The sequence below is a fragment of the Melopsittacus undulatus genome, chromosome 6 (assembly GCF_012275295.1).
Source record: "Melopsittacus undulatus isolate bMelUnd1 chromosome 6, bMelUnd1.mat.Z, whole genome shotgun sequence".
Classification (NCBI taxonomy): Eukaryota; Metazoa; Chordata; class Aves; order Psittaciformes; family Psittaculidae; genus Melopsittacus; species Melopsittacus undulatus.
Window position 1 is genome coordinate 35,671,212 of NC_047532.1, and position 26,563 is coordinate 35,697,774.

General features: G+C 38.4%; 1 protein-coding gene across 2 annotated transcripts in view; it reads left to right on the plus strand.

Moving 5' to 3' along the window:
• Positions 1-24,552, plus strand: part of TSC22D2 (TSC22 domain family member 2) — a 28,419-nt gene extending 3,867 nt beyond the window's left edge. The window contains exons 2-4 of one of the 2 annotated variants that reach the window (XM_005141157.3): positions 15,260-15,331; positions 22,012-22,063; positions 22,835-24,552. In XM_005141157.3, coding sequence (XP_005141214.2) covers positions 15,260-15,331; positions 22,012-22,063; positions 22,835-23,095 — 385 coding nt within the window. In that variant the 3' untranslated portion in view covers positions 23,096-24,552. The remainder of the gene's footprint in view (positions 1-15,259; positions 15,332-22,011; positions 22,064-22,834) is intronic. The other variant, XM_013130662.3, reaches the window with a different exon arrangement.
• Positions 24,553-26,563: the final 2,011 nt, after the last annotated feature.

The window sequence follows — 26,563 nt, forward strand, 5'->3', positions numbered from 1 at the left end:
AGGAGTCAGAAAGGGACAAATGCATTTTACATTCCTTTTGTATATCTTCTAATACTTCTAATTTTTATATAAATTCTAGTAACAAATTATTATCTGAGACAAACTAATCGATATAATAACAAGGAAAAACTTGCCCTGCTTATTCAAAGCTGTAGGCTGTTCACTGTGTTGCGCACCAGTGAGACAGTTCTTGGTACTTTTAGCCCAGACAAGTGATTTTTAAAGTTACTTATGTAGTTTTGTCTTTGAACTTGAGCTACCTTGCAACATTGCTTCACACGTTGTTCCTTTCTAAAGAAACTTTTTCAGAAACTGACTGAGAACTGCAAGTAAGAAATAAGAATGGACTCTAGAAGTAGAGTGCTTTTTTGGCATGCCACATTATAATAATCAGTAGAGAAACTAAACCGTGGCTATCTGGAAAGAAATGTGTATTTCTCAGTTGTTTGCTTCTGCATTGGGTGATAAAACCTTGTTGTTTGCTGAAGTGGTATGTGAAACAAGGGGCTATATGGTATTTGAAAGTCTCTCCTGCATTTAAACAGCCCTAGGCTTCATAGAAAGTACATCCATGCAGAGCTAGTAGATCTAATTTTATTCTTTACTCCCCTCTAAGAGTAGCCTTTCACTGGTTTCAGACAGAGAAAGGAAAAAATAAAAACCTAGCAGCTTGTTAAGGCTGTTTTGCCACTTTGTTTTTATTTGCTCTACTTGCTGGGAAGGCTTTACTATAAAACTGTCTCCTGCTTGTCTGCAGTTACATTCTTGCTCCTGCTTTTTTCTTCTTTCCAGCCATTTATATTGCACATTTACTCCTGTGGGCCTATGCCCAGCTACTTTATCTACTGAAACCCATGGTGAAATAGTTAATGAAGACCTTCAAGTGTCATTAAAAGACTTGGAGTTGATACTCTGATAAAACTAATAGGACGCAAAGGGAGTTCACACATCATGAGTCACTGTTCCAGGCTCAGGAAGTTAATGCTTGGTTTTGTTCAGAGAGTTTACTTTGTGATCATGAGAGCTGGAAATTTTTTTAAGTTGTTTTTTTCTCTTTTATCTCAATATTAATGTGTAACATACCCAGGAAGAGGGGGGGTCAGTGTGTAGGCAGGTATCTGCATTTTTTCTGACACTTTCAATATATTCAGTATATTTAAATATTTGCACTTACTTGAAGCTTGATGAACCTCTATAGATCATTCTTCTATAGTCATCCTCTGAAATTCATCAAGGAATACTGTATAGCTCGAAATAGCTTAGATTTATCTAGTAAGTCATTCACTGTTTGTAATTTGGAGATGAACTGTTCTGAAGGTAAAATAGTTTAGGATGGGAATTCACTGAAAACAGAATGTTAGAAAAGGAGTAAGTGTGAGGCAGAGAGGTCTGATACAGAAAAAGCTGGTCAGCTCCCATCTTTCCTGTCTTATGGACTTCTGTTTTAAATAAAACTCTTGAGACAGAGGTAGAGGTGTAAGTTGATAAAGCCATAGTTCTATTTATCTGTAGATGTACAACTGGTTGTGGGTTTTTTTGTGTTTTTTTTTTTTTGTGGTTTTGTTGGTTTTGGGGTTTTGTTGGTTTTTTTTTTCCAAGACCTTGCTTGAAGATCTTTAATTTTATGTTTTGTTAATCCAGTCCACTTTTACACTGGTCTAGACAAAACTGTGGTTCCTTCCATTGCTGTGGAAGTTATGAAAGATCTACAAGATAACAGTTTTATTTTGTTTTCTTCTCCAAATGTGGCTACAGGTAGAATAAACTGCAACAGTATTCAAGGATAGAGGAAATAGTACTCTCCTTGAAACAGATGTGGATATCACAGTCCACTTTACATTTGGAGTCTGACAAATACTATAAAAACACACGAAGAACTGGATCTCAGAATTACCCTGACTTTGCTGGGCTTCAGCAACAGTACTGGTTGGTTTGGCTGGAGGGTGGTTATAGTATCTGAGAGGATTTTAGGAGCGGTGTGAATTGGTTTCTCTACCCACATTTATGCCCATGGATACACAAACTTGTAGTTAACAAGCATAATATTCCAACTGGCTTAATAGCTTTATTTTGGCTCTTGGGGAAAAAGAAATATGTTGCCTCTGTTAAAAGAATGTTACTGAGAAAGCTTGTTCAAACCTCCTACACATTTGGCAGACTTTTGGGGCAAAATATTACTAAGCATATTGGAAAAGGAACAGAGTATAGATCATTTTCCAGAGATAGCTGACCAGCTTGAACTGTGCAGGCTGTATTCCAGGAACACTAATGAATGGGTGCAATTGTGAACTGTCAACTACAGCAGCTTAAAACTGCTGAAAACCTGATTGTGCAGACTTCTTTACAGCATATATCTCTCCCCTCAGCTAAATCATGTATTTGTATAGTGTACTAACTGTTGATAAAACTGAGCTTTTCAGACCATGTTCATAATTCAAGGACAAAACTGAGCATGGGCATTAATGTAACTTTGATATGGGTTTCCTTACATGTTGCCTTAGATGCATGTTATATTGTACTCATAAAGAGAAAAGAAAGCATCCTGTAAATAATGAACCAGTAAGCAATACTTCAGTTGCATTATTACTGAATACTGTTCCTTGCTTTACTTTGCTTATAAACTTACTAGAGATTTGAGTTCTACTGCAGCTGCAAACTTCAGTGTTTTCAGTTCCCCTGAAGGACTGTGTTTTCAAGAGTTTGTAGAAGCAGGTGGAAATGAAAAGAGGATAGACATGCTACAGTCATGAGTGCCTTCAGTTTGATAGCAAGACTGCAACATTTGAAAAACAGTTGATATAGAATTGCCAAGGTGAACATTACAGTTGGCAACAGGTAAATGAGGTTAATGCAAACAAAACTCCAGTTAGTTGCATTTGTTTATGGCTGTCCTTTCTGTAACAAAATTTACATAAGGTAACTCCGGATGTACCAAAAGCACCACACCAGATTCTAGTTTATGGAAAACCTTGTCTTGTCATGCAGTCAGTTCTTGAGTGTTCTGAGACACCTAAAACGAAGTATGTGGTTTCCCAATGCTGTTTCCCAGTTTAAACATTGAAGTGCCTTTGTAAAGGAGGAATCAATACATAGAATCATAGAATAGTTAGGATTGGAAAGGACCTCAAGATCATCTAGTTCCAACCCCCCTGCCATGGGTAGGGACACCTCACACTAAACCATATCACCCAAGGCTTCATCCAACCTGGTCTTGAACACTGCCAGGGATGGAGCATTCACTACCTCCCTGGGCGACCCATTCCAGTACCTCACCACCCTACCAGTAAAGAATTTCTTCCTTAGATCCAGTCTAAACCTCTGCTGTTTAAGTGTCAACCCGTTACCCCTTGTCCTATCACTACAGTCCCTAATGAATAGTCCCTCCCCAGCATCCCTGTAGGTCCCCTTCAGATACTGGAAGGCTGCTATGAGGTCTCCACACAGTGTTCTCCAGGCTGAACAGCCCCAACTTTCTCAGCCTGTCTTCATATGGGAGGTGCTCCAGTCCCCTGATCATCCTCATGGACCTCCTCTGGACATGTTCTAACAGTTCCATGTCCTTTTTATGTTGAGGACACCAGAACTGAACACAATACTCCAAGTGAGGTCTCATGAGAGCAGAGTAGAGGGGCAGGATCACCTCCTTTGACCTGCTGGTCACGCTCCATCATGCTTAAAATTAATGAGCTGTGTTTCAGATGAGATAGTTACTATAAGGAAGAAAGGGGGAAAATACTTGAAATAAATTAAAAAAGTGGAACAGTGCAATTTGTTTTGAAAACAGTAGTGTACCAACTCTGACATAAATGGTTCTCTGTACCTCGAACTCCTAAGTGTTCTGCTCAGCTGCTGTGGGTTAATTTTTTTTTCTGCCTCTCTGTAGAAGAGTGCAAGTTTTTCATAGTCAGCTCATTTCTGAATGCTGTCTTGTATGGCAGAAATAACAGCATATGTTTCATGGAAGGTTTTTATACTTGTTAAAAGCTAAATATGAAAGCATTGAGTTCTTTTGAGCAGGCAGGGCTGTCAAAAAACGGAAGAGCTGAAATTTGTCTCAGGCTGTGCCTTTTTTTTACAGGAGTTACCGATAATATTTTATGACTTCAGGTGACATAGTGAAAAATAATTGTTCTCGATTGAAATAGGTTTTTCAGTATTGTCCTATTGCATGTTGAGGCCATGTATTAGTTTTGTCAGTTGTAAAGCTGGTGACTAGCAGCTTCTCTTGCTCATGGAAAATGCAAACCTTGTTTGTATGTTCTGTGTGTCAGTAAAGATTCTGTAAGAAACTTCTGTGAGACTCCTGATAAAGTACAACTGGTTTAGTTCTGGTAGATAAATCTAGATTGTCAGCCACAGGTGTCTGCTTTTATTCCTATTTTTGACAAAGTTTAAAGATAGAAGTATTTATAGCAGCTGCTAAAGCTACTGTCTTCTGAGAAGGTTCTCCAGACATAAAAGGTCACTTGAAGTGCAGTGTAAGGTTGTATCTTCATTCCTTCTCTTGAAAACAACTCCAGCTTTAAACTTCCATGCTGTATAAATACAGATGTGTATTGAGAGCTGGTGAATTTTGCACTATAGAATAATCTATTTTTACTCATTCTGAGCAGGTGAGTTATTTAGCCAAATGGACTTCTGGATGCTTGTCTTATTTTATTTTGCATGATAATGTTATTCCAAGAAGTTTTTTGTGTATATTCTCTGATAGAAGCTAAAAGTAATGCATTTGTATCGTGACAACTTGCTTGAATGCTTTTTAACAGTGCAGAGAGAAGGTAGAAGTATTAATTAGTACCATAGAGAAGTGTCAGCTGTCAATGGCAACTGTGATGTTTGTCTAGTACTCCTTGAAGATTTCAAACTAAAATCGGGATCTATGTCAATAGCAGACACCAGTCAGAGTTGTAGACTGGTTGAGGTTGCAAGGGACCTCTGGAGGTTATGTGGTCCAGCCCCGCTGTTCAAGCAGGGTTACCTTGAAATACCTGCTCAGAACCATGTCCAGATGGCTTCTGAGTAGCATTTTGTGCCAGTGCTTGGTCATCCTCACAGTGGCAGTGTTTCCTGATGTTCATAGGGAACCTCCTGTGTGTCAGTTTGTGCCCACGGCCTCTGGTCTTGTCACTGGGCACTTCTGGCAAGAGCCTGGCTCCATTTTCTTTATGCCCTCCCTTCAGGTACTTATATACATCAATGAGAGGACCTTGAGCCTTCTCCAGGCTGAACAGCCCTAGACTTCTCAGGCTTTTTTTCATAGAACAGATCCTTCCTTGACCCTTCGTCATCCTTATGGCCCTTTGTTGGACTCTCTCCAGTATGTCCATGTGTTTCTTGTACTGGGGAGCCCAGCACTGGCACAGTCTTTCAGGTGATGCCTCACGAGTGCTGAGTGGAGGGGAAGGATCACCTCTGTCAAACTACTGGCCATGCTTTGCCTAATGCAGCCCAGGATGCCATTCAACTTTGCCTTGCTTTGCAGCAAGGACACAGTCCCAGTACTTTGATTTCTGGGAAGGAATGTGACATGTGACATGGCAATGCAGAAGTGTAGCGTAGAAAGAAAGGAGGTAATTGGCCAAAACCAGTATCTGAAGATTTTGTATGCGTCTAGAGCAGGATTAACTTGTCTGGTTTATTGGAGGATGAGGTGATCAAAAATGAGGGTTAAAAAAACCCCTGCTTGCTTCTCTGTCAGGTTATTTCAGCTATTTTTCTAGGGGTGTAGATGACAACTCCTGGAATTGTCTCATATGGAGAACACTGTTCAGTGGGTGCAAAGACCATAAATTCCTTGACCATCCCTATGAATGCCTTTTTAAAAATACACTTTCTTTAAGCCAGGCAGTAAGCTCTCATACTGACAGTGCTATAGTTAGAAGGTCAGCTGAGTGCAGCCTGAAACTTGGAGTCATAATGAACTTGTAAATGATGTGGAAAGGCAGACAAATACGCTTAGGCTATGTAATAAACCATGCCATACGTGGTCTAGGTTCTGATATCTTTTCTAAAACCTAAGTATGTAATTTAAAATGTTTGCTAATAGATGCTTTCTTGACCAATGTTACATAGGTAAGAACAGGTGTGGTTTGGCTCAGTCTGTTTGAATCTGTTTTATCCACTTGCTTTTTTGCTCAACAGGTATTGAAATACTTTGCTTTCAAAAACCAGGAACCACTTGTAGTTACAGATAATTGAAACATCTGAAACTTCTGTAGTGCAACTTGGGGGGGGGAGTGAAAATCTAATTTTTGGGCTGTTTTCTTTGAAGATGAATACTCAAGCCAGCTGTTCTACTGTGCAAGACCACTTTCATGAATAATCATGAACAGCTTTCCCTTTCATCAGTAGGTTTGGAGAAGTGTAGCATTTTGGGCAGAGCAGGCAGTAGAAGCCTAATCCTGTACAATAACATGTTCATAGATATGAATAAATGTCTTTTTCTTTACCAGTCAAGTTGTGTAAAAGTCAATACTTTTAACAGTTTTGACATCCCTTCCAGATTTTTGTACATATAATACAGTACAAGCAAATGTGGATCTTTTAAATTCAGAAATAAGGAATTTATGCTCTTTTTTTACTGCCTTCTTTCATGCAGCACATTAGGGTCTTCTTTTTGAATGCATTCCAAGGTTTCTCTCTTGAATGGGATAATTTGCAAAAGAATAATATGGCCTAGTGGTATTAAGTAGTAAATTACAGTGCATGCTGAAGGACTACCATACCTTGTGAGGTGAAGTTCAAGATGTTTGTTGAGACCATGTAAGTTATTTTCAAGAGGTCTGATGTTTTGTTTTGTTTTGTTTTTTTTTAAACTTGTCTCAGTTCATCAGAACATGGATCATACTAATGGACCTTTCTATGGGTTTTCTTGAAAGCTTCTTAATACTGGCAAGAATCTCTGACTGGGTCAAGCAAAAGACTTTCTCTATTGCCATTAAGTTTGTCAACTTCTAATCTATAGTTGTTTCTCTTTGAAGATGTGGTTTACTGTGTTTTGGTTTTTTTCCTTGAAGCATCACGTGAACTATATTTCTTATATCCCCTGCCTACAAGAACTGAAGGTTAACTTCAACCAGTGAGATGTCATTAGCATGTGAAATCTTACACTTCTTACGTGTTTTGATTTGAGAACAGAATCACTCAGATCAGTCCTTACACAGCCTGTAATATTATGTAATTAAAATTCAGCCTGACTGACAGTCATGACAGTCTTCACAAAACAGCCTTGCTTTATTAGCATGTAGTATTTTATTAAGTGTGTGTCTGTGGGGTGGAAGAGAGCAAGAGCATCGGTTGCCTGGTTGGAACAGAAGTACTAGTCAAGAGTGAACTAAGGGTTCACAGAGTCTGGCTTTGGAAAGTGGGAAGATGGTATGTAGACAATGGGGAAGATCATCAGCGAGTCCTGAATGACCTTAAAGTTGTTATGATTACAGGATTGTCTACTGTACAGGACTGCTGAGGTTAGAGTTTTGAGTTACAGATGTTGAAATCACAAGTAAGGAGAGATTTGGAAGATAAGCACCTGCATTCTTCTATCTGTAATTAGTATCAAATACTTATATCAGAATTTACTATTTGAACTGTTCAGCAAAGCTTCTTCAGAAATACTGAGTGATTATTACCTAACACAGCTAATTTTTGTTTTAATTGATTAATGAAATTATTGCTGGCTGATGTTATTTACATCTTAAGGCAAGGTACCACTGTTTTATCTATCCAAGGCTTTGTGAACAGGAAGTGTGATATCCTACTGGCCTCATTAATTTTTGCTAGTATATGTAAACTTAATTTCTTTATGGAAACTTGGACTTATGCTTTCAAACAGTGTAATAAAATCAAGGGAAATGTCTCATTTTTCATGTTCCTGCGCTCTGCTGATTTAGTGTCTTCCAGAAACTTCAAATGCAGAAACTTCAAAGTGATGTTAATCAGAGAAGACTAAATTACTAGTAGCAAAACTCGGTAGATTTTAGCAAGTAACAGGGTGCAGCTCTACCTGAAATATGTAGGCTAGTTAGCTTCTGTAAAGCAAATCTTTATGCAACATGTGTGCTGAAGAGTGTTTTGTAATATCTGTTCTCTGGAATATATAGTGGAAGAAACTATGCTGATTTTTCAGTGAGGAACTCTGTTTGCAGAAGATTTGTTGATACCAAATTATTACCTGTTAAATTAGCTTAAATTTAGTCCTCTGTCAAAATACTTCTTGTTTTTTTAGACCAGATTTTCACAGTCAATACTCAAATCCTTGGGGGAGGGTGGGGGAGGGGAAGGGGAGGGAAAAGGAAGCTTACTGCTATTTTATCAGAAAATGAAAAAGTGAAGTTACATAACCTTTTCTCTCAAATCAGTATCACTTCAATTCTGTCATAATGGTATAACATGGCATAGTGCCTCTGCTCTAAGTTGGTATAAGACTGTTAAAGGCTTTGAGTATGTTTTAAAATGCAATCAGGTATAAAAGTGTCTTCTACAACTATTCAGTGCTGGGACAAGAGAAGTTGTTGACATCTCTCCTGTATAACTGAGAAGAATGGCGATTTTCCTCAGGTGAGGGCATGTGGTGATACCAATGACTGCTCTTGTTTCAGGGTGGGATGAAGCATTTGAGATGCTTCCAACCATCCGCTAAATACTCAGGTTAGTCACTGTGTTCCTCTGGTCTGACCATTATTAATGTTGATATAACATGCTCTGTCCATGGTGCAGTCTTTGTAGAAGTTTTTTTTTTTTTTGCTGCAGTTTTTGTAGAAGTGGTTTTACTCTTTTTCCCTAGTGTTCATAGGGACTAAAAAAATTGTAGTGATGTCTTTTTTTAGAGAGCCAAGCCCCAGTACAGGGAAAAGCTGGTGCCAACATCTTGACGGGGCAAGCAAGTGATGAATGAAATGCCTCTGCTGGAATTCCTTGCCCTGTGCACTTGAGACAGTCATCTCTTATTCACTTCTCCTTAGAGATGTCTAATTACTGCATAAGATTATTTTCCAAAATCGTCTTTTGAGAGCAAGGCTAAGAAAGTATGGGCTACTGCTCTGATCTTTACTATGGAAAGGTGATGCAACTTGTAGCAAAATCTAGCTCACTCTTTTCTGATACTTGAAATCTGAATGTCAGGAGTTTGAGATACAGCTGAAGTCAGACTTCCATGCCTTGTTCCAGGTGGTGTATGCTGCTTTAGTTCTCTCAGTAAAGTTACCTTAAGGTGATTTTAATTGTTTCTGTGTTGTATGTAGTTTGTTTGAAAGCAGCCTGAAACCGAATGTTGGTGCTGCTCATACTGTCTTGCAAATGATTCTGTAGTACATTTGGGTGTTCTTTCATCTCCTTCTTCCTGAATTCAATTACAGAACTATTAAGAGTGCTACTTTGGTGGTTTTCAGCACTTAAATTTGTGTATCTCTTGATTTTTCAAGTGGAGGTCGGATTCATGCAATATGCTCTCTCTCCAGTGTACAGTATTTTCATATAGAAGTAGGCTGTGAACCCCTTTAAAGTCCAACATGGTGATTGAGAACTGCTGTTTCAAAAACTGTCATGCAGCCTGTTAAATGAGTCAGCTTTTCCTGTCCTCTGCAGGTAGAATGCACCTAAAACTGAATGTAACAGCATCTAATTCTTGTTGGGGTTTTTTTTTTTCAGTGCATTTCAAGTATAATGGCTTTAAGGAACTATGAGAACAGAATATGTAGTTAAACACAAAGCTTAAGAGCTTTAATCTTGAGACTTTTTTTTTCTTTAATTCCGCATTGACTTCCCCACGTTTAGTCATTGTCAAGTTTCTCCTGCAATGCTTTGTACTCTAGTTACTCTGTTTTGAGGGTAACCTACTCTGTAGGTGGTGTCTTATGAAATAAAGCTGATTTGAAGTTGCAGTTGCTTTAAATAGAAGGTGATATAAATAACAAAGCAAAATGTCTTCCTAGGAGGGATGGCAAAGGAATTCTGTTACTAGTGTAAATGTATTCTTGAAATGCCATAAACTTTACTGGGAGTTTCTTGATAAGCTGTGATAAAGTGATTGCAAAACCCCTTGTTCAGATCTTAAATAAACTGTGCCAAGTGTTTTAATTTGGAGACCAACTGTAATCAGTTTCCACTGCAGGTCATAGCTAGTAACCTAGTTAAGCACAGCCCTTTACTGGTGTTTGGTAAGACACGTAACTAAAAGCTACCTTGGGTTTGAAATGCTTCTGAGTACTAACACATCCGATTTTTTTCTAAATTTTATAAACAAAGGAGGGATTAATTTCTTGTCCTTTAGTGCACATCAAAATAGGCAGTTGATGCTCTCTATGTTTTTATTTTCAATATCTTGATTCCTTATTGATCACTCCAGTGAAATACATCTACCTATGCTGATAGCTGTCTTAAATAAGCTCAGACTGTTCTTACTGTCAGGTCTCTTGACTTAAAAAATTCTGATGTAGCATACTTTTGTTTGCTGACTTCATGTTCAGGCTAGTTTTGAGTCACATTTCTCAAACTTTAGTTCACTTCTGGCGCTGTAGAAATAATGTAGATGTACAAAGTGACATACTAGGATCTTTTCTTTGATAAATGCGGCTGAAGAGCACAGTTTTATTTACAGATATACTGTCAGGTTCCTATAGCATTCTGTGGGAAGGATTGGAAGCTGGATGCTTGCTGTTCAATTCCCAGTCCCAGTTCTTCTTTCTTTTCTATTTCATAGTTAGATTTAGTTCCTGCAAGAGTTGATCCTATTCAAAGGCAGACTTCTGCTTTAAAGTTTGTGCTAGGGCCTGAAATCTTTTGGAGCAATAACAGTTTGTTATCTTCTAGAATGACAATATGGAAATCCCACCATTTCTTTAAGAAGTCTTTCTGTTCTTTGCTGTTTGTGTGAAAAACAACTCTAGTGTGTAGTTTAAACTTTCTTTGCTGCAATTAAACTTCACAGTGTTTGTACTTAAACCTAACAGGAATGAAAACAAGTTTTCTTCCCTTCACAGATTCTTTAAACTGTGTAAAGTCTTCCATCTCTTTTACATGTTTAATTCTCCTACTTAGTGATTCTGATTTCTGGAAAATAAATAATGGAATATAACGTGCCTTACAGTGGTCTTACCTGGGTAGGCCCATATCCTTCTGGAGATCTGGTATCCAGAACCGGCCATACAATGTAAGTTAAGGACTCAGGCCAAATAACATAAGACTTCAGTTAGTATGCATACCTCTTGTGTAAGAGGAGTATTGCAAGTTTGCCACCTTTGCAAGGTTTTTGTTTTTAACTTCTGTTTGTATTCTCCTCTATCAAATTGCATTCAGCTATTCTTTCCATGTTTTGTACTTGTGCAGCTGATTATTGCTACCAGAGTGTAATACTTCATGCTTATCCTTATTGAATTGCATCCTTTTTATTTCAGACCATTGCTCCAATTGGGCAAGATCTTCCTGAATTCTATTCCTGCTGTCCAGAGTGCTTGCAGATCATCTGCAGGTAGAAAGATAGTCTGTACGCTACTGTACAAGTCATGGATTAAAGTGTCCCATAAGACATTTGGAGGAGACCCCTGGAGAGCTCTGTTTGATGCATCCTTCCACTCTTTCACTGAACCGTTGGAGAGCCACGTGTACAGAGTAGTTATCCATGGTGGACCTGCTTTGTTTAAGTCATGTTCTTATAAAAATGTCATGCAAGATGGCATTAAAAGCGCTACTAATTTTATGACAATGTTTATCACATCTTTTGTGGTTTCTCTATATGAGGTCAATTAATTTTTCTCAGAAGGAATTCTTGTCTGATAAAAGCTTCTGAAAGGCTATCCATGCTGGCTTGTTGTCTAGGTAAAAACAAGTAGGTGGTTCTGCTTTGCTTTGTTTTTCTTCTGAGGCATTGAGTAGAGATTACAGGTTGTCTGATCAGGTACTTTCATGTTCTTCAAAGGCAGGCACTTAGGCCTTTTCAGTCTTCTGTATCATTCCTGTTCTCAAAGACGATGAAAATAATAGTGATACTGAGAGAGAGAGAACTGTCTGAGATGGTCTAGTGTGAGTTTTTTACTTTTCCACCTTGGAGTAAAAAGTGTGGTATTCTTCACAGGTTCCTCTTCTTGTTGCCCTTAGTTGCTGAAGTTGATCAGTAGTTTGAAGGCTGAAACACGGCTTCAGCTATATCGTGAACAATGATGTTACTATTCCTCCTTCAAAGGTAGTAGATGGAAAAAAAGGCAACCATGCAGCAATTTTTGCATGCCAAGCTGATACCCATGACTTCCAAAGTCAGTATCATTATTTAAACTAAAAGGCGTTTATCTGTGTACTTGAAAATTTGCCAGCTTTCATGGGCATGGTTTCTAGTGAAGCAGAGCTCTCTAGAATTTGTATTTGGCATATGCTGATTAATGGCAGTGGGAGGACACTCTTGAATATGAGATGAGACTTTGGATGTGTTTTAGATTTCCCTTTTAAAGGGAAAACTTATGAAAGTGTTCTGAAAACTGAACTTAGATCAAGATTCAGTTGCAGGGAAACTGTTGTCAGAAACCGTAACATCAGGTTGTGTTGTGAATATTGACACTTGTGAGCTTCTAAAGGGAATAAATATGGTATGAGTTGCAGGACTTAAGAGGCACGGAGGCAGTTTTTACCATCAAGATACAGTTTAAATGTGCTAAGAAAGTTGCCTGTCATAATCCCTGGGACTGGAATTAAGCCTCTCTGTCCTTTGGAAATACCTGTTCTTCTCTCTTATCAGAGATGGAGGAGGGGAAGCACCTGGTATACCTCCTGTGGAACAGGAGGTGGGCTTTCACTTCCTGGTTTGGCATCCCCTTTCTGGCTGACTCTTTGCTCCTCTGTGACAGTCTACCATCAACTGGGACTGAGACTTGACCTCTGAGATGTGGCCATCTGCTGGGAGGGCAATGGAGAAATCTGCTTTGTTGGTCTGGGCTGTCCCTACATTCAGTTTGGGCATTGTCAGAAGGACTTCTGCTGCTTCAGTCATGATGCAGCCCCAGCAGGCCATGCTATACTACTACTGTAAGCTGTTTTCTCAGTTGTTCTGCAAACTTCAAGAAGTTTTTAGTAGTTCTCAAGCCTTTTACTGCTTGTGGTTAAAAATAGATATCTGAACAGTTTGAAACTCGGTCAAAGTAGTTCAGACCTGCACATGAGGCATCATTCATGTTACCTCTATGGATCTGCTTTTCCAGTTTAGGTAGCATCCTTTCTCTTCCCCCAGTTAACATCTTGTTAGAATATAGCTATCTAGTAAAAAATGTTCTCTTTAATTGTCTGAAGTAATGCAAAAGCTATTTCAACAACAGGGGGTACAAAATGAGCAAAACTTCCATACCTTTCCAGAGACTTGCTTAAGAATAGCATAAGCATATATAGCATATAGGGTATCAGTATAAAAATAGTATGAAATACATGCCATGTGGTTATAAACCACAACTTCTTATACTTAACAACAGCAACAAGATTTTATATGTTGCAAGTAAATTTATCTTGGAACTTGAATAACTTTCTATTTACAGTCACATTCTGAGAAGGAGAATTTTACATACTCCTCACAACTGAATTAGAAGAGCTTGGGTCTTGTCCTTCCCTTCCACAAAAGAACATTCTCTTGATTTGCAGATGCCAGTTGTTTTCCATATGTTAGACCCTACATCACTCGAATGTCCTTTAGCTATTGTGTTGCTCTTCCTATAATTAATTGTATTTAGTTGTCACTCAAGTGTGCAATACTTCTAAAAGCATAAATAGTACCAGCATAGGAGTATATTCATCAGTTTGGTCAAACAACTTCTGTAGCAGGTTTTAAGCTAAATTCCAGGCTTGCTATGATATTTTCGTCTTTTTGAAGGATAGGGTGGTTGAAGGTGGAAGGGGGAGTAACAAGAACTTCAAACAAGTCATTCCTGATCACTGCAAATGCACAAATACTGGTACTCTTGCAAGGTTTCTGGTATACACGTGCCATGGGAATAGGATTACTTCTGACAGTGTTTTATTATGGCTTGTGTGTTTTGTGATTTATTTTTTTTGTTGTTCTGTCATTTCAACTATACAGTAATTGTGCTTAAATGGAAGTGTTAAATATCTTGAAGACAATTTTAAGTATACTTGCCATAAACTTAGAAAAAGGATGGGCACCTGTGCTTCTAACACTGGCATAAACATTTAATTTTAAAACTGTATTTAAAAGGAACTTGAACTAATACTAGCTTTTCTGAAGATATTTCAGCTAAGTTGTTGTGTCCTTCTATAGGACTGGTATAACTATACCAGTGTAAGGGTGAACTGTGGTATTCAGAAAAGGAGTTTTTAAGCTTAAGTATCATGCTCTTATACAACCACTAGCAGTAGAGAACTTTGACTTTGTGTTTAATCCAGTATCTTGTAAATGGTTAGTGTTTAGATGAGACTTTTGAGAATTAAGTTCTTCAAATTGCACTCTTGGTATGCTGCCAATTGTGGGGCAAATGCATGCTGGATGAGGAAGGTCAGACTGTCTCAGGGGTCTGGCCCTGGTGGCAGAATTTGTGCTGTCCAGTTTGCAGCAAGGTTACTGGAGCCTGTGCTGAAGGCTTGTGAGGCCCAGGGTAGTAGCTAGAGTGTTCTGACTGTTTGGCAAAGCGCCTCCAAACAGCAGTTACCCTGTTGCACATACAAAAGGGGACATGTCAGGATAACAGATAACCGCTTACAGAATTGGGAATATTTTAGATTCTGCTTTTCAATTCCAACTTGATCAGGTTTTCAGTTGCAACTTAATCTGTCATAGCTTGTATGTGGCATATTTAGCTCTGACTTCTAGGTTCCCTTGGAGAAGATGTGTGTATAAAGTAGGGTGTAAAGTAGAATAGAAATACTGAGTATTGTTTGCAGAGATTTTTTTTTGGTGAATTACAAAAAGTGTGAAAGGTATCTTTTGAATTTAGCATTAGAATCATAAACAGCTTACCTATACAAGATTGTCAGTATGACATAAGATATTTCATTAATGGCTTTACAGTTGTCTTTTTACAGTAGAAGCTTGAAATAGCATGAAAATCCATAGGACTTGAGGATTACTTTTTCCTTTTGAATTGGGATGTCATTAATGGAAAGCCATAGAAGCAATAAGGTCTTCAGTCACTAAACTATTCTTCAGGCATTCTGTGAAGTCTGTAAATTTAACCTATCTGGACAGTTAATTTGCTTTGTAATGCAGGTTGAATAAGAGAGTATTTTTCTTACGTGCCCATTTTCAATATGTTTGTTTGATTCTTGGATCTCATAGGAATCCGTCAACTGCATTCTACCAAGCGTTCCATTTCAACAAGTTACGCGAGTCAAAGACCTTCTGGGATAGGTATGAATACTTAACTATGGAATGCATACGTGCTGAGGTATGCATGAACAGCTTCGCTCTACGCAAGTTTCTTGTCGTTTTTGTTTGCACAGAACTGCTGCTTGTGTTTAGAACTTCACACTGGGCTTCTGCAGCCTGAAGATCTAAAAGTAGTCATGGAAGTGAAGTATTTTTACTGAATTTTAATACTAAATAAGTCTAAAATACATTACATGACATTTTTTACTTCCTTCCATTATGCATGTATCGTACATAATGTGTAAGCTGAAAGAGTTTAATGCGCTGCTAGCTGACCATCACTAAAATATTTGCAGCTTCCTTTTTCAAAAAAAAAAGGAAACTTTTTGGCATTATGGTTATTGAGTCCTGTATCAGAAAACAAGTTGTGTAAATACTATATTTAAACACAATTTTGGCAGAGTTAAAAATTCCTTTGGTCTCAAAACCAGGAAAGGAAGCTTTCTGGCTTTCTTTCATTCTGCTTAAGTAAAGCTAGATGGGGAGCAAACATGAACCATGACAAGATATGATGGCAAAGTAAAACTACTAAGTTAGCATTGAACTCATGGCGAGAAACTGCAGTGAATTGCAACAAAGTCATATCTGTCACAGATATGACTTGTCAGAGATGCATTACTAATTCATCAGTAGCTGCAAACTGTTTTATTTCCTGCATTTTTATGATTTTGAAGGTTTTTTTTTTTGTCAGCATTAAGTTGAAGTCCTAGTGATTATGTGACTTCATGCCATGTGATGCTCTGGCTTATCACAATACTTCTGCTTAACAATCACTGTAGAATATTAAGTTTTGTTTAGCAACTGAAGTATTGATAACTATTTCATCATTGTACTGGCTGTGTTTGACTTGAGAGGCTTTTAGAATTGCAAAACTTAACTGAATCCTTTAAAGTTTGCTTGGCAACAATTTGTATACTGTACAACACAGATGGTTTAAAAATGCTGTTGCATCCTGCTTTTTTTCTTTTAATTGCTGAAGTGCTAGCATTAGTTTCAAAAGCACATCTTCCTTTTGTAGCAGGAACTTGGACAAATTTGCATTTTTGCTTTAAGCTCTGGATGATGCCACTTTCCTGTATTTATGGGACAGAGTTGGTATTTAGGTTCCAAGGACTTCACTCTTTAATTTCAGGTCTTTGAATACAAATTTGGTATATAGGCTAGAAAGCTCACTTTAAGGTCTTGCATTCATCTGTTTATCTTTTTTTCATGTCTTAATTTAAAATATTTCTTAAGATGAGTAAGCTGATTACAAACAAACCCTAAAATCAAATAATTAGTGATTAAGGCTTCACACATATGAAGTTTATGTACAGTGTCTGAAACAAGTACTGGAGACATGGGATATAGAAAAACATTAAATTCAGGTAGAAGAGTATAAATGGCTTCCTATAAAATAGTCTTGCCTCTTTGCTGTTAGAACAGTTTGTGGTAAAACCAAGTATTTGTAAAAACATAAATTAATGAGGACTGATAGAAACTTTAAAATTCTGTTCCATCCAAATTCTGAAGTCTTTGATGCTGTTTAGCAGGTTCTGCATTTATACCCCACTTGCTAGATTTTCTTAAGGTGATGTTAGGTAGTTTTGCTTTACTAAATGACTGAAGCTAAAAAGCTTTTAATGTGAAACCTAATGAAGGTTTATAAAGGTGCCCTCCAAGGGCACAGCTAGTAAAGCTCATTCTCGGGAGCTCCTCACAGGCTCGAGGTATGATGAACCTCAGTTGTGCAGCTCTGCCAGTGATGCATGTCCTGGAAGCAGCAGGGCAAGAGACTGATGGCACCCTGGTAGCTCCAAGCTGCATAGGCAGTGTGGCATCTGATGCAGGTGGGGATCTGCTGTCAGACTTGAATACTTTGATAACTATAAAATTGTTTGTTTTTTTTTTTGTGATCCCCAGTTTTCGAAAGAGAAATCTCTGCTGTGAATATTATAAGCTCATTTAATTTCCTCAAAATCCCTTTGTTTCCCCATCACAAAATGTGGGGTTTAACATGCTGTGAAACATAAGGATCTTAAGTCTGTTGACAGTAGACTCTTAATTATGTTTTGCAGCTGCTTCAGAAGTAGGTTGTGAACCTCAGGGGCTTGAGTTATACTTAAGTGTAAACATAATAGAAAATCTCCCTCTGAAACTTCACTATTTTATTCTAACAAATGTGGATTATTCTCCTATGATCAACTATCTATTGGGACCATCTGAAGGCAGCAAAGCTAACCACATGCTATTGCAGTAGACAGTAGAAGATTGCTAAATTGCTCCAGTAAAATAGAGACTTGTTTATTTTTCACTTGTTTGGGGTTTTGTTTTGTTTTGTTTTTTCAGGGCTGGTAATAATCAAACCAGTAAATATTAGTGAAATACTGGTTGTTACTGATATGTTTTCAGGAAGCCCGCAGATGTTTTCTGCGTAGTGTTCACATAAGTGTTCCTAAGGGCACCAGTTTCATCGGTCTGTCTTCTCATATGACATGTTACTGAGAAGATTATGAAGGAGGATAGTGGCTTCTTGGCATATTTGCCTGTGTCTGGGTGACTGCTCTTCTGTGTCCGGGTTGCCTTTGGATGGTAATAGTACCATAGGAACTTTAGATGGGTTTGCCCAAAATATGGACTTTTTTTGGTAAATTTGGATTTAAAGGAGTAGCTACTGAACACTTGGTTTTTAACAATATTACAGCTTGTTGATGGTACTGAAACATCTTTCCAGTAATACCTTGCCGTACTCCTGGGATGCCATGTCTCCACAGGAAAAATTGTTACAGCAATGAAGTCAGAATTATACCAAAGCTTTGAAGAAATGTGATTCATTGTGAAAAGTGTGATTACTGTATATTGCATAACATGCACTTAGATTTAGAAGTTCTCTTCCCATTTTCTTAACCTGTATGTATATGATTGTTCAGGACACTTCTCTCAGTTTGTTTGAAAGATATTTGAAACAAAAAAATTGCAGATCTGTTTTTGAATGGTAGGACATAGGAAAAATATACCTAAAATACACCATAAAGAAGTCTGAGGTGCATGCTGTTAAGTATTTGATAAAAACCACTTTGTTCCAAATGCTGCGTACTTGATTGTGAGCTATAGCTAAGCCATGTTATTAGCAGTCAAAATCTTTTTTTTTCCTTTCAAAGTAAAATGTGGGGAAAAAAAAAATTTAAGCCACTAGGGTTTCTTAAACAATGAAAATGAGGATTTCTCAGACTAAGTTGTTTTGCCTGACTGGTAAGGTAGGAAAACATAGGGTTTGCCATCCATCTCTGGAAATGGTAAACTGTGCATGATACTCTTTGTCAGTTTTGCTGACTGTAAATCTTGCCTTGTGCTTAATGAGCTTCAGAGTGATCTTGGTACGGCAATATAACTTCTTTTTGGTCAGAGCCTTCATTTTTGTAACCTTAACTTGGATTTCCAAGTCTGACCAAATTGTTCTCATCAATTACTGTGTACACATGGTAGCTGGTTGACTACAAAAGCTCAATTTGAGGGAGGGTATGTAGGAAGTTTGCAGTTACAAACTAAAATGTTATATGCATAATGCATCCCTTGAAACTGCCTACCTTAATGTGGGATTTTGTTCACGTATTACAGCTTTGATAATAATTGTCAGACTTGTGTAGTTCTTGGAGCAATCAACTTTGTCTGAAAGCACAACATAGTAATTGGTCCTTTGTAAGAGCTAAATAGTGTCTTTCCACTTCTAACTCAAGTGCTTTCAAGTTCAGGCATTGGATACACAGTGGATGGAGCACCCACAGAATGTATCAAACTCTTTCAAGTTATGACATCCAAAAAGACTCAGTTCACAGTTAACTTCTTTTCTTCTCCTGGCTTTTTTGTAAGGACTGGATTGAATCTATAAATTTCATTCTACAGCCATGGGATAAAGTATTTTTATGCAAACTGGGATTTGGTATCAACAGCCAATGATTTGAAAAAAAAAGACAAAATCTTGAGATTTGGCAGCATACGTGGCCTGTACTGTAAGAACAGCTATCACTAGAGTACTCTGCTTCTGAGTGTCTCACAGGAGCTGTTTTCTGTGGGGAGCACTATAAAATGAACGAAGAAATTTCAGAATCTTTTGAGAGTTATGCTAGCATAAACCCGAACTCTCATATACTTTTAGAAAGTTAAATGAAATGGTTAGATGTGGTTTTTTATCCTGATGATGAACTGGAGGCCACTCTCTTAGGGAGGACCTTTTCCTGGGTGGGTGGTAGTCTGCATGGTCCTGGGCTCTGCCTGCATGAAGGTTTGTGCAGGAAGCAGGTCTGGAATGCCAACTCTGTGCACCGGTAAGAGTGCAAGCTGCTCTGGGGTAAGGACAACAAAAATAATGAAACAAATTAGTGTATAAACTACTTATGGCTTTCAGCACTGTCCATTAGTATAATGTAAAGTGTAAAATATGGGTGGGAGGATGACAGCTTTCTGGCTGCATTCAGATCACACGGGGAGTTCTTATACCCACATAGTGAACCTTGTGCTCCATTAAAAGGCAGACAAGAATTTGGAGCACAGAGTACAGCCTGGGAAAGGTACTTCTGCAGCATGCAATGCAGGTACGAGTGTTTCAGGTGATCAAGGAGAAGACTGCCTATCTTCCACTTGAGAGATGTTCTTATGGAACTGATGGAATGCCCTAACTTTTGTGTAAGTGAGCTTTGGTTTTTAAGTAATGTAACTACAAAATAGGAATAGTAGAACAAACCCCAGTCTCAAATTTAACTAGAAGAGTATTGACAAAAGGTGTATCATGCTGTAAAAATGCAGTAGATCCCACTGTGAAGTTTGCTGTTAGCTTTAATTTTCCTCCCCTTTATCTCTTCAGAGCTGCCTCACCTGACTTAGGGTGGTGCTGATGAAAGGCTGGGACATGGGGGTTTTGATGACTCTTGAACACAGACGTTTTTGATAGTTTCCGATAGATCTGAAACATGTTAAGTCAAGGTGGAAAGAAATACTTAACTTTTTAATGAGTTACAAATAGTTTTTAATCCAAGGAGCTTTACTACAAGTATGGCTTGATAAAGGCTTAGAAGACAACAAGATACTGGAACAATTTTCTTGTGAAATGAGTGTTTAGCACTTCTGATTTAGACTGCAAGCTTTGTTCAGTTTGGAAACAGAGGCTGCTGCTTCCTCATTTTGAAAACCTGATTCCCTCACTTATAAATGCTTGATGCTAGGTACTGTCAATTCTTGTGAGTCTTGTTAGGGTGGCTTTGTCTAAATAGTCTCTCATTCTTCTAATAGTCAAGCTTTCTTTCTCGTATATAATTAATACTGCTGAACATATTGCCAGTACTCATTTTAGAAAGCCTTAAGTAGCTTTTTTTCTTAACACTTGATTTTGGTGAATGTTACATGTTTTCAGAGAGGCAAGTTTCCAAGCATGACTGGAAGCGTTGCGTTTTTCCTGGACATTTACTTTGTAAACGTAGCTGCACACTGCTGATAGCAACTTCCATTGCTGGGGGAGCATTATCAGCAGTTATCACTGACGGGGCTGGTAAATAGCCCAGGAAGTGCCATCTTGTGTCACACACGGCACTATGGAGTAAAATCAGACCACTGAGACCTAGTGTGGGTGGGCAGACTTGGAGCATATGGGACCTGTGGATGGATGGAGCATTCTGTGGCTGCCCTGGGGGGATTCCTCTGCTGCAGCTCTGGCTGACTTGTCTGACCTCCTGGGGAGAGCTGCAGCTCCCTTCCTGATCTCCCAGAGACCAGCATCTGCCAGAGAACAGGGACACCCTGGCCCACCCAAAATTCCAACTTGAGAGCTACCTGTGAACAACTGGCTTATGTTCCTGTATTGGGACTTGAATACAGGCCAAATATATTAAGGCCTGGATTTCAGTAACCTGGGATTTAAAGATGCAGTTCAACATCTTGCTTTGCACAGTAAATATACACTTTTATAGTGATGACTGAGATGTTTTGCTGGACTGACCTGTGTTAATATGTCTTCAGATAAAGACTGACCCTAACTGTAACCAGCAAACTGCAGTACTTCTCTTAGAAGTGGGAAGTGATCCGGGGAGGATTCACTGAAAACAAGTTTGTCTACTCATGGAGTTCAGAGCTTTAGTCATGTCTTACTCTTCTGTTGACTGCTGCCACTTGCTCAGAAGTACAGGGCTGAGCCAGGAACTTTTTAACTGGAAAGTAGTCTTTAAGTAAAGGCAGATAACAAACATTATGACAGTTTTTTGTTTTTGTTTTTTTTTTCCCCACAATCTTTATAAGAGCAATTTAGCAGAAATAAAACTAGAGGTAAGGACCCCATGAATATCCCATGAAATCCCTGTTTTCTCCAGTGATGAAAGCTGAATAATTACGCAAGAAATCAGAGCAGTTACTTTACTGTTTATTCTAATGCATTTTTCTGGTTATGGGTGTCATAAGCATAGTTTGAGGAATTATAAACTGAAGGAGCAGTGTCTCTTAAGTGCTGTAACTGTACTGGGCAATACAGTGGGGGGTACCCACCCAGTCCCCCCCTCAACGTGTACTGAATTCTTGAATCTGAAACTTTAGCCTTCCAGTGACAGCATGTTCTAAGAAGTCCTGCGGGTGCCAGTGGGTGCATGGTTTTAACTGAATGATACAGTAATGCTCACAAAGTTTTCTCCTTATATTTACAGTGCATCTGGTGCAAGTGTTGTTGCCATTGACAACAAAATAGAACAGGCAATGGTAAGTAAAAAATAAGTTATTTCTAATAGGATTAGTGATTCGTCACTGAGCATAAGTTTCTAGCTGTATTGTGGTTTTGTGAGTTTGTAACATCCTTTCAGTTGGGTCAGACTGAAACTGAAACCATAATTTGAAAAAAAAGATGTTCAGGTGAACTGTGGGATGCCCATAAAACATGATTGCCTTTACTGTTGGCCCAGAAATGTTCCTGAATTAATTTTCCTACGAATTTCTTTGAACAAGCTGATTGAATTTAAGGGTTTGTTTGAGTCTCTTCAGTGAATTAGTTTGTCTTAATGGTCACTTAAACTATCCCATCTTTGATATTTTGTTCAGCTTTGGTTACATCTGTTCCATTTTTTGGTTCTGCTGATTTAAAGGTTTTCTTATTTCCTGCTTCTTGTACACCTCAGTGCTTGGGTCTGTAACGCAGACTCCCCCCTCCAGGCCAAAGCTTCAGAGTTGATGTTTTTACTCTAAGTAGGTGGAGCGTAATTCTAGTCCCTGTCTTCTGCGCAACCAAGGTGACTAGAACTTAATGCTGAATGCTGAAAACAAAGCTTTTGATGTAAGGGCCACTTTATAGTAAATAAAAGGGCTGGGTTATTTGATCTTAAAGGCTAATTTATTCATGTCTTCTTAGTGACAGTGCTTTAGTTTTCTAAGCTTACGCTTACTTAAGCGACACTAATAAAATAGTAAATCCTGGGGTTGGAGTGGAATGAAACTAATTTTTTGCTTGATGTAACCCTTAACTTTTACTCTTCACAGGATCTAGTGAAAAGCCATTTGATGTATGCTGTAAGAGAAGAGGTGGAAGTCCTGAAGGAACAAATAAAAGAATTAGTTGAAAGAAACTCTTTACTTGAACGAGAAAATGCACTGTTAAAATCTCTCTCAAACAATGATCAGTTATCCCAACTTTCAACCCAACAGGCCAATCCTAGTAGCACTTCACAAGCGCAAACAGCGATAGCACAGCCTCCGCAGCCAACGCAACCTCCACAGCAGCCGAATGTCTCCTCAGCGTAAAGCTTTCTTGCCTCCATTGAAACACAAACCCAAGAGCAGTCAGTCTGTCCTTGTGTGCCACTGATGTTCTTTCCACTTTATATGAAAGCGAGTAGCCATGCTTCTGTTGTGTGTTTGGCCTTTTCAGTATTAGACAATCATTCTACAAGAGCTGTCCCTCACTGGTGTGTCCTGAAGTGCAGTTGGTGTCTGTTATGTCATCAGTGCACAAGGGAAGTTGTAGAAGGAGTTACTAATGCAGAGAATGCATTTGCTTGGTGTGCAGGAGTGAGGTCTTTAAGAGCTTTGGTGGCTCTCCAAGGTTTCTATGTCCCATGGATTACTTTGAGCCTTGCTGTCTGGTAAGAAGTAACAATTCATCTTCAGAGCCACTGTTCTTTCAATATAAGTAACATTTGCCTACATTAGTTTCATTTATTTGTTTTATTTATTACAGGGCTGCTATTTTCATAATGTACATGAACAATGTCACAGAACTTTTTAATTTTTTTTATAAATGTATGTATCAATAAAATGATAGATGGGATTGCGTTTAATAGATAAAATGTTTAGGCAATAATTGAACAAAAGAATCCTGGCATATTTCTAACACTAATGGCAATTTATCTTTGGTATTTATTTACGGTAGTAAAGATCCAGCTTGAATGTAAATTTTGTATAGAGTGTAAGTATGAAGACCATAGTGCATCTGTACAGGTAGTCACCAGTTATTGTGATATAATAAATAATTGATGGGCTATTTTGATGAAGAAAACTTTGCTCATTTCTGTTTCTACTTTCTAATAGGGAGAAATTGCCATGATTCCTCTGCTTTTTGACATTTCGTATAATTTCTTTTTTTTTCCTTTTTTTTTTTTTGGGTGGGAATAAAAAGCTGTGAAATTGTTCAACCTACTTTGTAACCAAAGAAGCAAAGCTGTGTAATTGAGTTGTTTTGTTGTTTTTTTTTTTTTATTTTATAATGCACATTCTTTATGTATTTTTTATTTAGTGTTTTCTCATTCACAACTTTCTTTGCTGTCTAGCATGATCTGCATGACCTATAATCTTTGAACCACTTTCGTACCTCATGTTTTTATCCAGCACTCTTATTGTAATATGTAATAGTCTGTGAACAATGTCAAATAAAAAAGAAAGAACAGCTGGTGTTGGTGGAGCTGAGCTAGTGTGCTATGCACTAGTTGTTTAAAAAAAAATGAAGTGAGCCATCTTTTGTTCATTTAAAATGGTGTTTTGAATTTCGTATGCAGAAAACGTTTTGTTACATTGCAGATTTTAATGTATTTAATAAATGCAACATGCAGATTACATGCAGTGTATACTGAGTATTTAAATTAAAAATGTACATTTCATAAATACAGTTTCAAGAGAGACCATCTTTTGTGTAAACTAACACAGTGTGTCAAATTGATGTATAAATATATATATATTTTAACACATTTTTTTCTGAAATTAAACTGCAGTTTTGTTGAATTTTTTGGCTGTAGAAGTTGTTACAGTGTAACTAAATTAACTGGTACTTTTTCCTTAACAAAATTGAGAAAGGTAACCTCAGGGAGCCAGTAACAGAATAATGCCAAAATTGTAACTGCTTCTCTTGCAAGAGACTAATTTTCTTTTATTCTAGGAAATGTGTAATTGCGATGCTGTCAGTGACCCTGTTGGTTTTGAGCTTGCACTGAGATGTATATACACACAGATACAGAGAGAGACATTAATGTTTGGCTATGTGCTGGGGTGTTGAGAAAGTTCGGTAAGTTGTGTTAAAACCAAGAATTCACTTTTGAGGAACACCTGTACAAGTAAAGGATGCCATGTGCCTTCCCGGCACACAGCATGAGGTACTTGGTTTCTTCCAGTCTGTATCGGTTCTGTCAGGTGGCCTGCAAAAGTTTGCTGCAATATCTTACCCTTGTATGTATCTAACTCTTGTCAGGTTTGTGTGTTAGGTAAAACAAGAGAAACAACACTGGAAACTTCAAGGTTTGTTGTCTTCAGGTCTTGAGGAAGCATCTCCCATGTTCCAGAAACTTGGAGAGCACCACACTTTCCTGGTAAGCATCAGTTCATGGCACTCTTCAAAAAAGGCACAATGTGTGTGTGTGTATATGTGTGTGTATGTGTATGTATAGGTACTTGCTGAAGTAATATATTAAAACAATCTTCAGTTGTAGCTTGGTGCTCTTGGCCTGCTGTAAGCAAATACCTGTGCTACTGTAAATCCACTAGTGAAATAAGAGCTTTGCAAGTTGGAAAACAACACATTTCAATAGCAAAATGTGTTCTTCCCTCCAGTGTGATCAGTAGCTCACTGCAGCTATACTGTAAGGATGTGTCTGGTAAAGTAAGTAAAAATGACAGATCAGGGGACCTCAGTTAACAGAGGTCCTTTAGATGAATAGTTGATTAAAACTATGGAGGGAAGTTACTAACTGTTGGTTTGCTCATAATGAGCAAAATGGAAAGGAGGCATTTGAAGCATGACTGGAGTTGCTACAGTCCTGCTGCTGGCAGCAGCTGAGAATCAAACAGATGAGAAGATGGTCCCAAGCACTTCAGTGTTCCCATGGAGCTGATGTCCGTGTGTCTCCTCTCTCTTGTGTAATGCTTGGGATCTTGTAGTCTTTGTGCAAGCTCTGCCACGCAGTGACATATCTGCTTATGCACAGGCATTCTAGAGAGGTTTTTTCTCCAAAATAAAGTATTGAGAAAATCGTTGAAAAATAGGAGATGAAACAAAGATTAAAATTATATTATTAGAAATCCTTTGTTTGTTTCACTCCACTCCTGTCAGGTTCAGTTTTTCAGGTTTTAGTTTTTTCCTAGTGGTAAGTTGTGTTCAGCTCTAAATGCCAACTCAGCTTGCTGTGTAAGAGAACTATAAAATGGCAGAAGAGGGTCTCTGAATTGCTGCCATCTCTTCCTGAGAGGTAGTCTGAGGCTGCTGCCTGGGGAGAGAAAGGAATTGTAGTTCCTCGATGTGAGAAGGTCATCTTGATGTTCTTGCAGGTTTGATTTCAGACAGGGAAGAAAGGCTTGTTGACAGATGAGTATGTTCCTGTTGGGCTGTACTGGCTGCTGCACGGCTTTGTGCACATGGTCAGTCAGCTTCCTGACACTGTAAAGCCTTTCTTTGTTGTCCTTAAGTGTGCCCTGCCATGTGCTGGCATCAGTGATGTCAATCAACTGCCATTCTGCATTTGCATCGCATGAGGCTTCCTGTTCGGCTGATGCCACTGCAGCTCCTTCTGCTCAGTGCTGGTTGATTGGTTTTGGGTGTTCTGTCAGGGAAATGACTGTGCTCAGGGAGCTACATGTGAGAGTAGGTTCTTAAGATGCGATGCCATCCTCTGGGGGAAGTAGTGCTGTTGCATATTTCTGTAATGGATGTCTTTGAAATAATTCCATGACATCAGCATAAAAAACAAGGAAGTAATTCAGCTACTGGACATGCTGTGCTTTGAAACA